The 12224-nt window shown below is 37.5% G+C and overlaps 1 protein-coding gene across 1 annotated transcript in view; it reads left to right on the top strand.

Moving 5' to 3' along the window:
* The first annotated feature begins 2188 nt into the window (after positions 1–2188).
* GUCA1C (guanylate cyclase activator 1C) overlaps positions 2189–12224 on the top strand; it is a 33749-nt gene continuing 23713 nt past the window's right edge. Inside the window, 1 exon segment of the mRNA XM_076006893.1 lies at positions 2189–2392. Coding sequence (XP_075863008.1) covers positions 2189–2392 — 204 coding nt within the window.

The following is a 12224-nucleotide window of genomic DNA, read 5'->3' as shown; positions in this document are numbered from 1 at the left end:
ATTCCTAGTTACAGTTATTGTAATTAGATCTATTCCTTAGCTTCTCATAAATGGAAGCTTTTTTCCATTATTTTATGACTGGTTTATGTTACATACAGCAAGCCTCTTGCTTTTTGGATATCAATATTTTTCCAATATAAGAATTCTCATTCTACAAATAGTTTTAAGTTTTTCTGCATCAGCAAATAATCATTATGCAGATTTTTAATGTTTTATTTTATTATTTTATTTTTGGGGAGAGAGTCTTGCTGTCACCCAGGCTGGAGTGCAGTGGTGTCAACATAGTCTATTGCAGCCTCCAACTCCTGGGCTTCAATAATCCTCCCAGCTCAGCCTCCTGAGTAGCTGGGACTACAGGTGTGCACCACCATCCCTGGCTAATTGCTTTACTTTTTTGTAGAGATCAGTGTCACTATTGCCTAGGCTGGTCCCAAACTCCTAGCCTTAAACAATTTTCCCTCCTTTGCCTCCCAGTCTCTAGTGGTGGGCCTATGAAAAATTTTTAAAAAGCATATGAAGAAATAGTTTCTGGATTTTAGGTCATTGTATTCTTGATTTGTGCAAAGTTTTCCCTCCACCAAGGATTTTCTTGACCCTTGAAAACCTGCATTATCTCCTTCTACCACCATCAGTATTCACTTTTCCTTTATTCTAAAAGTTAGTGATTAAAAATGTTAATGGTGCTAAGTCAAAGCCTCTGAGCACCCTTCTGGCAGGTATTTAGAAAGAGTCTGAAGAGGGACTTCCCCAGAGAAAGCTTTTTGAAAATTCTGGTGGGATAGTCCTCAAGGCTGAGTCCTCACTCTCTCATCTTTGTTCTTTTTACTCTGCACAAGAAATCACTTTAATGGTGTTAAGTAATACTTCCAAATGGGTAAGTTCCAAAGTTCTATGACCTTATCAAACACCTATTATTTCACTCTATGAAATAGAATTGTCCTATTGAAAGTTTACATTGGTATATTTGGAAAAAAGTTCATCATAGTCACCCTAACCACCACCACTTCCTGTCAAGGCAGTTCATTTAGGCCACAATGGTTCCAGTTCTTGGGGAATCTGGGATTTTAAATGGGTAATCAGTCAGGACTAATGAATAGGAATGAAGGCAGAAACCAGATATATGAACTGAGCTAAAATGGAAATAGGATAAAGAATTGAGTGAGGTTCAAAGAGTAGAACTAGAGTTTAGCAGTACCATAATTACATTATTTCCAAGTATGGTCATCTGGTTCTAAGTATGATTTGTAGCAAAATGGGTTGAGAACCACACAGGGAAATCATTTTCACTCCTGGACCATGGAGCCAGTTCTTAGGTCCATTGACACTATTCCCAAGTCCATTGGCAATTGCAGCTTGGTTAGGACAAGACTAGCCACATTAGGCAACTGGAGTACTATAAAGCTGGCAGGCCAAGGCCGTGTGTATACCTGAGAGTCAGAAAAGACAGGAACGGGGATGGGGGTGGGAAGGAAGAACAATGCCAGAAGTCACAGGCCCATATGTTGCTTTATCTTCAGACCACACTTTACTGACTACTACATCTCCAACTCTCCTTACTGTAATTATCTGATAATCTCTGTTTTCCTCTCTTATACATAGACTTCCTTTTAATTCAACAATACTCAGAATGTATAATTTTTCCATGTAAATATGTTCATCTAAATTTATCTTCACAATTCTCAGATATGAAAAGGCAGATACTGTTATTACTATTTTACAGGTGGAGAGACTGAGACATTAGAACCTAAGTAATGTTACAATGTAATAAGATAGGTAATAAGTGGTGAAACAAAGCCCAGAATCTGGGCTTCCCGATTGCAACTCAAAGTTTCTTCCATTAGACCCACTGTAGCACTCAATAATGCAGGTATAATTTTATGGCTAACAACATTTCAAGAATTACCCTCTCTAAAATAGCGCTTCTGCCCTTCACAGGAAACTACACGCCTCTGGATGGCTATAAGCACAATACCATCAGTTAGGGATAAATAACCTTGGTTTTAAAACTGTGCAAATGAGTTAATCTCACTGGCTTTCTATTCTTACTTAGCCCTGTAGCAGTAAGAGGTTTAGAGTAGCTTTCTGAGGGCATATGTTAACCTTAAGTTTGAGTGAAGCGTGAGAGACTAAATCCAGAGAAAACTTGCGTGAAAACAACTACAGCAAACACTGTAGACTGCAATTCACAATGGGGAGCAGCGGGTCTGTAGCTGGTGGTCAAATAGCAATTCCTACACAAGAGACCTATGTGTGGTACAGAACATTTATGATGGAATATCCATCCGGCTTGCAAACCCTACATGAATTTAAGACACTTTTGGGTCTTCAGGGTCTGAATCAAAAGGCCAACCACCATGTTAATCAAGTTTATAATACCTTTGACATGAACAAGGTAAGAAATTTTACTTTTCATTTGGTCTGAAAATGCTGTGGTTCTGCATTATTTCCTCTTTTTTTGCTATAAAATAGCCTTAGATAAAATATGTACATCCCACTGAACAGAGAGGTCTTCAGACATCCCACAGCTTGTAGGTAAGTGAGTCATTAAACACATTTAGCACTGACGGCGTGAAAGTAATTGGGAACTAGCCTCTCTGCTCTTGGAAATGTTCTGCATGTAGGGAGTTATTTTAAAACCAAATTAACTCTCGGCATGGAATTCTAATGCTATCGTTTAAATAAATCTAATAAGTGCAGATTGATTTACAAAGACTGTTTTCAAAGTATTTAATGCATTGGTGACATTTATAGAAAAGCAAATTATAGGAATCTGCTTTTAAAAGTATGATTGCATGTAGATTGGCCGATAAAAATCAACACAAATTAGCCAACATGTTGTCTGTACTCAAAAGTTAGAATGCTTTATAATACTTTTTTTCATATCTGACCAGTTTAGTTTGTGGAAAATCAAAACAACTTATGGTTTTAAATTCAGACAAATTTCAGTTTCTAAAGATTGTTATTCAACTATTGTCTTGAATTTACTCATTCCTGAGGAGATACAGTGCATTTAATTTTACTTCTTGAAAAAATACAAAGATGTGCAGAGAAAAGAAGAAATGGAATAGAAAAAATGCGACAAAAATTAACAACCTAACATACCAGGCTCAAGTTCTGCCTGAGTTTTCTTGTATATTTCAGTTACTTTACCTGTAGATTTGTATATTTCACAATGTACAGATGCTGACTAGAATAAAAGGGAAGGTGGAAAAGACTATGAATAGAAAAAATAGATGACTACAGAAGGCTGTGCAAGTGATAATAGAAGAGAAAGTAGGGATAACAAATTGAATGCAATTTTTAAAAGACTGGCTGTCCATTGTATGCAATTTAGCACAATCCTTTGATCCCTTTTCCAAAGCCAAGAAACAAGCTTAAAAGGAGGTAACAGCCAGGAATTGGGAAAAATTAAACCTATGCAAAATTAACCACTATTTTAATCCTAACAGCAATGTTGGGAATAAATTGCTTTTAGGACATTGTCTCTTGTGTTTTATTATCAAACATGAGTTCAGCACTGCCTGTTTAGCATGACAGTGTTTTCTTCCTGATAAATTTTATTTAGTGTAGATGCAAGTAAAAGGAGATCTGTTCCCAAGGAGCTTACAAATCAGTGGGAAAATGAAGCTGATTCTGCTTTTGTTCCTAACCCTGTAATATGTTCCAGATACTATGAGCATGCTGTCATGTTGCCTCTATTTGCTTGTACTATGTATCTCTCAGCTCTTAAACTCGTTTCTCTCCTCTCTCTTTCTCTCTCTTTTTCTATGTTTCACTCTCGGATCGGCTGCTGCTGTCCCACGGTTTCAGGATGGAACGCTTTTGCTCTAGAAAGCCGCTTTTCAGGCTCTGATAGTACTCCTGAGAGGTTAGAAAATGAGCTATCATAGAGTTCTATAGTTACTCTCCAAAGGTGTTGATATTATACCCCACACCAGCGATTTTGTTGTTAACCCAGTGTTTGTGCAGGTGATGTGTGTGTCAGAGGCTCATGTGCAAAAACAGGAACATGTGCAAAGGAACGCTGAGTGGAAACAGGGTTCTGCTGTCAAAATGCAGCCTGCTGTCAAGGAAGCAGAGGCAGACAATGTCAAAGCAGACATGTGGAGGTGTGTGCCACAGGAGTTAGAGCCCTCTTTGTGTCCTTCACAAAAATGGCCAAACCCATCTCAGAGGCTTAATGTAGATGGCTTGGAATTTCTACTGATATTCATGATTTATCATAGAGACTTTGTTTGCCTCGGAAGCAAGTGAGCCTAGCAGTGATGACAAATGCCGCAAAAGGTGTGGGGATCTCAATGTAAAATGAGGTCCTAAAATGAGCAGAGTAAAGATTGTTTATTGTCAAGCGATACTAAGAAATGATGTGGAACCATGCACAGAAAAACAAAAAAGAGCCATATATTCAATCAGATGAATCAAGAAAACTATCAGCTGTCTAGTATTCAGGATTTATTATTTCTATGGAGCTCCTCTGCAGTTTTCTATTTTTTTTTTTAATGAGTTCAACTCCCTTTTGATTTTTGATTTTTATTTTTAAAATAAATTTTATTGTGTATGTTTAAGGTATACAACACGATGTTACGGGATACAAATAGACAGTAAAAAAGATTACTGTAGTGAGCCAAATTAACAGATCTATCATCTCACACAGTTACCAATTTTTTATTTTGTCTTTGTGTTAAGGGCACCTAAAATCTACTTATTTAGCAGGAATTCTATATACAGTATAATTTTGTTGCTTTAGTCCTCATGTTGTATATGAAATTTCTAGACTTGTTCATCCTATGTATCTGCTACCTTGTATGCTCTGACCTACATCCCCACATTTTCTCCCCTTCCTACCTTCACCTCCTGCCCCTGGTAACCACTGTTTTGTTTTCTACCCCTGTATATTTTAAATTCTGCATATGAATGAGATTATGCAATGTTTTTTATTTTTGTAAGCATTCTGTATGGAAATCACTTTAAAATGCATTTCATACTTTCCTACCTCCTCAAAGTGCTGATAAAGCATTTTGTTGATACATCAGTCATTATTATGAACGTCAGTTAGTACATTTTATGTAATACCATGAGGCACCAATATTCTATTGCAGTTTTTGAAGCTAAGTTTCCTAATGTTAAAACCGCTAAAAATATGTGCTTTTGTCATTGTGTTTGCTTTTTATTGTCTTTTCTGTCTCTTCTGCTATCAAACTCACATTTTACAGCTTTCTTATTGTCATAATACTAATAAGCTTTTGATCTCTTTTTAATGTGTCATTTCTAACCTGCAGATGACTTGTAGTCAAGCTAGCCAAGCCCATTAAAATAGTGCTTAAAGTAAAAGTAAATAGATCCTGAAGTTTAGAGCATAAAATTTATAACAATTCCTTTGTCTAATTACATACCATCCTGGGCTGCTTCTTAGCACTCAATAGCAATAGTTAACACTTTGTGAGTGTCAAGGATGTGGCGAAAAGAGAACCTTTGTACACTGTTGGTGGGAATATAAATTAGTACTGCCATTATGGAAAATAGTAGGGAGGTTCCTCAAAAAGTTAAAAATAGAATTTCATATAATCCAGCAATCCCACTTCTGGGTATCTATCCAAAGAAAATGAAATCAGTATGTCAAAGGGATTTCTGCACTCCCATGTTTATTGCAGCATTATTCATAATAACCAAGATATGGAATCAACGTAAGTGTCCATCCATGGATGGATGAATAAAGAAACTGGTGTGTGTGTGTGTGTGTGTGTGTGTGTGTGTGTGTGTGTGTTTAATGGAATGCTCTTCAGCATTAAAGAAGAAGGAAATCTTGTGATTTGTTGACAACATAGAATAGACGAACTTGGAGGACATTATGCTAGATGAAATAAGCCAGGTGCAGAAAGAATTGCTTGATCTCACTTATATGTGGAATCTAAAAAAGTCAAATGGTAGTTTCCAGGGACTGGGGGTGGTGGTGGAGAGCAATGGTAGTTGGTAAAAGGGTACCAAGTTTCAATTATGCAGGATGAATAAGTCCTGGGTATCTATTGTATGGCATGGTCACTGTGGTTAATAATAATGTATACTTGAAAATTGCTAAAAGAGATGATCTTAAATGTCACTATAAAAACATAAGTATGTGAGGTGGTAGATATGTGACTTAGCTTGATTTAATCATTTCACAATGTGTACATATATCAAAACATCACACTGTACATCATAAATATAATATAATGTTTTAGTCAATTATAACTTAATAAAGCTGGGGAAAAAAATTCTCATAATGTGTCTGACACTGCTCTAAGCACATTACATAAATGAACACATTCAGTCATAACAGTGATAACGGAACCTGCTTTATGGTAGTGTCCATGATGGTGGCACCTCAAACCTCGGGGAAGGTAATTGACCAGTGCCCCAGATGCTTCACTTTGAATCTAAAACTGTGCTTGGGCTGAGTCCATGCTGCCTTGGCTTAGACTACTACCAATGATTGAGTGCAGAAGAAATACTAAGGCTGACCAGTTGCTGACAGACAGGGGACTCTTCTGTCTGAAACCTTTGGCTTAAGGATCCCCTGGCAGCTTTGCTGGATGTTAGGTTCTAGGAGTATCTAAAACACTCCTTTTCTTCACTTGGGTCAGGTTAGCATCCTGGTCTGACAGCTGGCCCAGCCTTTCCTGACTCCCTTCCTATATCCTTCCACACAAGCATTTCTCCAAATAAAATCCTTAAATTGGGATTAATAGGTCTAATATCCTATTAATAAGACTCACAGAAAAGGGGGCCAGAGAAAATATAAGATTATTAAAAATGAAATAAAAGATTATAACAAAAGAAACCAGAAAAATTTCTCACACCTATCAGAGGCAAGTTGCATAAGGAATAGAAAGAGATCAACCTACAGCACATGATAAGACATTTTATAACAACGGGGATGAAGAGAAGATCCTAAAATCTCAAGAAAGAAGAAAAAGAAACCCAGAGAAGTGGAAATCAAAATAGCATTGAGCTTCCTAACACAGACACCAAAGGGTGGAAGTAAATGGAGAAATACATCCAAAATTCGGAGGAAAATTATCAAGCTTAATCAAATACATGAAGAAAATAAGGATATGCAAAACTTAAAAAATTTACTTGACACTGATTTTTTTTCTTGGGAAGCTACTAGAGCAGGTGCTTCAGCAAAACCAGGGAAATATTTCAACAAATAGGAAGAGAAGAACCCAATATAGGAAAACAGATAAGGGAGGTCCCAGGTCATGGGAAAGGAAAGCCCAGATCAGCAGCTATATTCAGAAAGCCCAATGAGCTGCTAATCCAGACTGGAAAGGAAAAAGGAGGACACTGGGACAAAGATCTAAAACATTAGCAGTGATGGATCAGCTACTAAGTTTGAGGATTTCAGAAACAATATTAATTTGTTAATATTTAACCAATTTGGTGCATTTGAAAAAAATTAACAAGGCTAAGCACAAGGAAGACGATCAAAATTTAAAATGAAAGAAATTTACATATTTTTATTATGACATTTTTATGCATACGAAAGAGAATAATGAACTCTCATAGATCCATCACCCAGCTTTGATAATTATCAGAACCTTGCCATTTTTGTTTCATCTGTCCTATATTTTTTTCTGAATTTTTTAAAAGGAAAATATATTCCAACATTATGTTATTTCTCTTGCAAATACTTCATTATTCATCTATACCAATAAGGACATTTTAAAAACATAACTACTATGTCATTATCATACCTAACAAAAGTAACAATTCCTTTTTTAAATTTTTAATTGATACGTATTAATTGTATATATTTATGGGATACAGTGCTATACTGCATATATATGTATAGGTAGAGTATGGAACAATTAAATCAAGCTAATTAACACAGCCATCACTTCATACTTATTCTTTGTAATGAGAACTTTAAAATCTACTTTTTTTTAGCAATTTTGAAATATACAACACATTATTATTAACTAATAATTCTTAATATCATCTAATACCCAGTCTATGGGAAAATTTTCCTGATTGTCTCAAGCATACATTTTTCAGATCCTTCATTTGAGCTAGAATCTACATAGGTCCTTATGTTGCAATTGTCCTTATGACTCTTGTCTCCATTTTTTTCTATAATAGTTCCCTAATCATCTCCTGCCCCCTTTATGTTTTTGATTCATCAGAGAAAGTGAGTCACTGGTTCTGTAGAATAGCCTGCATCTGAATTCAGCTGATTGTTCTGTTGTGTCATCTAACTTGCTTTCTATTCTTCATGTTACCTGTAAACTGGTATTTAGCTGTAGAACTTTAAATAGATTCAGGTTCATTTGTTTGGTAAGAATACTTCATAGGCACATAATTATTGGTTGTCTCACTTTCAGTGAATTGGCCACTAGGTTCAGATGGTGTCAGCCTGATAAAAATGAAGCAATTATTAACTCCCTGTAAAACAAGGAAGTTAATAATTTTGGTATGCCACTTGGCTGTGCAGAGAACAAAATTTACCACAATAATTAAAATGAAACTCTGACTTTTAGATTAACTACAATCGAGGGACTATGGAGGAAGATCAATAGTATGCTGGCAAATGTTAAGCTAGTTCTTTGTGGGGGGGTGGGGGAAAAGCCCTGGTAACATTTGCTGATTTCCATGGTGTAAATACTCCCACCATAATCAATTTCAAGGTAACAACTGTTTAATACTTGGCTTGTAAAACTCCTGAAAACTTAACAATCAGCTCACACTAGCAGGTAAAATAGGTTCCAGTATATCATTGCATTGTGTGTGAGGGTAATAGAACTGAATACTTCTCTTTTACTATACCAGGAAGTAAATAGATAATTTGTATAGTTGGTAAATCAAGACAAGCAGAATAAACATCTTAATTACGAATATGTAAGTAAAGGCTAGAAAAAAAACCTTAAATTTCAGTTGTTAGATATAAGCCTTTTAGTTGCATTTAATTTTAAGTATGTACATTTTCTATGTACATAAAAAGCTGATTTAAAACTGCTTAAAGATAATAGCATAAAATATATTAGTGAGATCAGTGAAGGAACTGCTTTCTTCAAAATTAAGGTCTGCCTCTGAGCAAGGGACAACATAAGTTTCTCAGTTTCTACAGCTAGGAATTGACCATTCTATCATAGAAATTCTACTGAGTTGATGTCCTAACCTGGCCCAAACTTGGCAGTGAGTAACCTTGTCAAAACATAAAATCTCCATTAAAAAAGTACAAGATGAAAGTATGTGGCTCTTGTGTCAGTATTAAACCCAAACAGGGTGAGATGGTAGAACTTGAAGTTAGGTGGGCTCCAAGGACTGGCCACAGCCGCCACCACTGCCAAAGCAGAAGCTAGTGACGGGCTGGTGAGCATTTAAGATGTAAGAAAAAACACAGATTGTGTTGCTGGCTCTTGGTTTCCAAAAGGCAGGGAAAGTGGGTGGAGGCTGCACTGTTTTCCACAGGCTTCACCTGGAGAGTGATGCGAAACACCTGTTCTCTGGAAAGGGCTCGCTGTTCTAGCGATGCACCTGCACTCCAGGCACGGCTCCCAGCGAGCACACAGGTGGAACTTCCTTCTCCTCTGCTGAAGTCCAGGTAGAGGCTGCCGACAAGGGAGCACCTGGCCCAGCTACTCATCCTATATTCTGCACTCCAGGCACGCTGCCTTCTTTCTTATCATTAGTTAGTCATCTCCGTGTCTCCTTTCTCTTTTTAAGTGTAAGTGGTGCATTAATTCACCTTTGTGAAACAACAGTGCAGGAAAAAAAAAAAAAGAAGAAAATGATTATTATCCCCTTCAAATCTCACATTTCCCCAAAATGGGCACCTGGCATGATGGCATACAGTAGATGGTGCACAAACATTTACTCAGTGATTAAATGGAATCATAGGGAAGTGACAACTTCAGTAGCCTCCTTTTCAGATATGTACTCGTTTCCTTTCCATTCCCTGTTCTCTTTGTCTCCTTTTTTCCACCATATTTATATGAGCCACCAAATCTTCCAAATTGTTACTTAGTGCCTAAGTAGAACAATTATCTCAAGGAAAATTTTAAAATTTATTTCATATTTGTGTATCTGGTAAGAATTTCAGCTCACATACTCAGGCATTCAAGAAATGTAACTTTAGTTCTGTATAATGAAGTTAATTTTTATTTTGAGTCCTCATTTTACCAGGGAGGGCTCTCCTTCCACTTGATAGCATTGCATGTAAACTCCAAGGGTGCATCTAAACCCCAAGTATTAATAGGGATAGGGGAAACATTTGTCCACACTGGTATTTGCAAAGACAGTGTTTCTTCTTATCTTCTGATTCACTCAGAGGGCTGTTGTCTCTGCACAGCTAAGCCTCGTGGGCAGATTCTGTCTTAGCTACTTTATGGCTCCAAGGCATGAAAGCTTCTTAGGATGGCTCAGGCTTGTCTGGCCAGATACACCTTCCAGCATTTTCTCCCAAGTTGTGCTAGGTCCGTTTGTTTCTACCCAGGCAGTGAATCACAGGTGCTGCTGCTCTTACATCTGCCAGACCTGGTGCTTCCATTATCTATCTATCCAACCATTCTTGGCCCTCACAAAGAAGCACCCTTCCCTCTCCCCATCCCCACCCAATGTCTGGCAACTCTCTCTTCTTTTCTTTATTTCACATCTTCCCAACCTATGGAATCTCCATCTAGCTTGAGAGTAGCCAGGAGAAACTACAAAAACTGCCTCTAATTATGTATTCTTTTAAATCATTTGTTTATGGCATAAATTTTATGCTCTGAATCCTAAGTGGCTTAAACCATTGAAACTCAAGAGCTAAGGATGAACTCTTGATTTCTGCTTTTCTGCTACAATGACTTATCTCTCAGGCAATGAATGTCTTTATGAATGTGGGGAGAGCTGGATGACAGGAGGGATTACCCGGAGCAAAGTCACATCATTAACACAGCGTTTCATTAGCCCACTGCATCTGCAAATATTTATTTAGCACCTGGAGGCATGGTGGAAAGAAGGTAGGCACAAAGATGAATAAGAATTGGTCCAGATTCTCAAATGAATTTACAATCTAGTGGGGAAGATAAACATCCTCAAAAAAATAAAGAGAAATAAAAAATCAAAGATTGAGAGAGGGCAAAACATTGTACTAACTCTCTAGTTTCAAGGTTCCAAATGGGCTCATGGTGTTATAATATGGGCTGCTTTTAAACCAAACATGGCAATGTGCTTGATTGGTTTACCAGGGAAACTCTTCAATCCTGTGGGTGGGTAATGGAAGAAAAATCACATTCAAATATTGTGGGTGGGGGGCTGAGGGACGGTGAAGGGGTAAAAGACATAATTTTCTGTGCCCTCTGGGAGTTTATAATCTAGTTGAGGAGAAAAGATATGTTGAGATTAAATAACCAAGGAATAAAACAAGGCAGTATAATGTAACAGACTATTGCAGGACTGTACATTCACTGGGATTGAAAGATGCAACAAAATCTAAAAGGTGGACTTAGTCGGGAAAGGTTTCCTGGAGAAATTAAGTCATTTAGGGATCTTGAAAGAAGTGATTGGATTATTACTAATAAAAAGATAACACTGAATACTTCTGTGCCAGTCACTGTTTTAAGCACTTCACATTTATTATCTCATAGAATCCTCACAGCAATATTATAGTATAGGTACTATTTTTATCATTCTCATTTTACATTTAAGAAACTTAAGGTATAGAGAGGTTAAGTAACTGGACAAAAACTACATGGCAGGAGTGGAATGCTGGCAGTGACACCAAGGACTATGCTCTAACTGATGTGGCCATTCCACCTTTAACAACAACGTTGAGAACCTCAAGGAAGAGAACAACTCACAATGAAGTGTGAGCTTGGAGGAGAGGGCATGTGGGGGACCTGACTGAGGCAAAGGGCTACTGCTAGAGCATACCTGGGGGCCACAGTCTGGGTGTCTCACCCATGTCTTTTGCTCTATACAGATAACCAGCCTGTTTTGGGGACCTCATTTGTATCACAGGGGAGGAATGAGGCACTCAGAGCACTGGGGTGCTTGCCAGGAGTGACTTGCCCAGAGAGTCTCAGCAGAAAGTCAGCCTTTGGAGCCTCTGACTTCCGTCTAATATTTTTGTCACTATGATAGGTATGAACGTAAATGAATGGCCCTAGGGGCCACACCTAGGCATCTGGGTTTTATCCAAATAGAATGTCATTGTTGGCTCTTAAACTAGATCAAAAATCCTCTAAGAATAATCCTTTGTCAGG

Source organism: Microcebus murinus, chromosome 1 (genome assembly GCF_040939455.1).
Source record: "Microcebus murinus isolate Inina chromosome 1, M.murinus_Inina_mat1.0, whole genome shotgun sequence".
NCBI lineage: Eukaryota > Metazoa > Chordata > Mammalia > Primates > Cheirogaleidae > Microcebus > Microcebus murinus.
The sequence above is the reverse complement of the archived record's forward strand: the minus strand, read 5'-3'. Positions and strand labels throughout refer to the sequence as shown.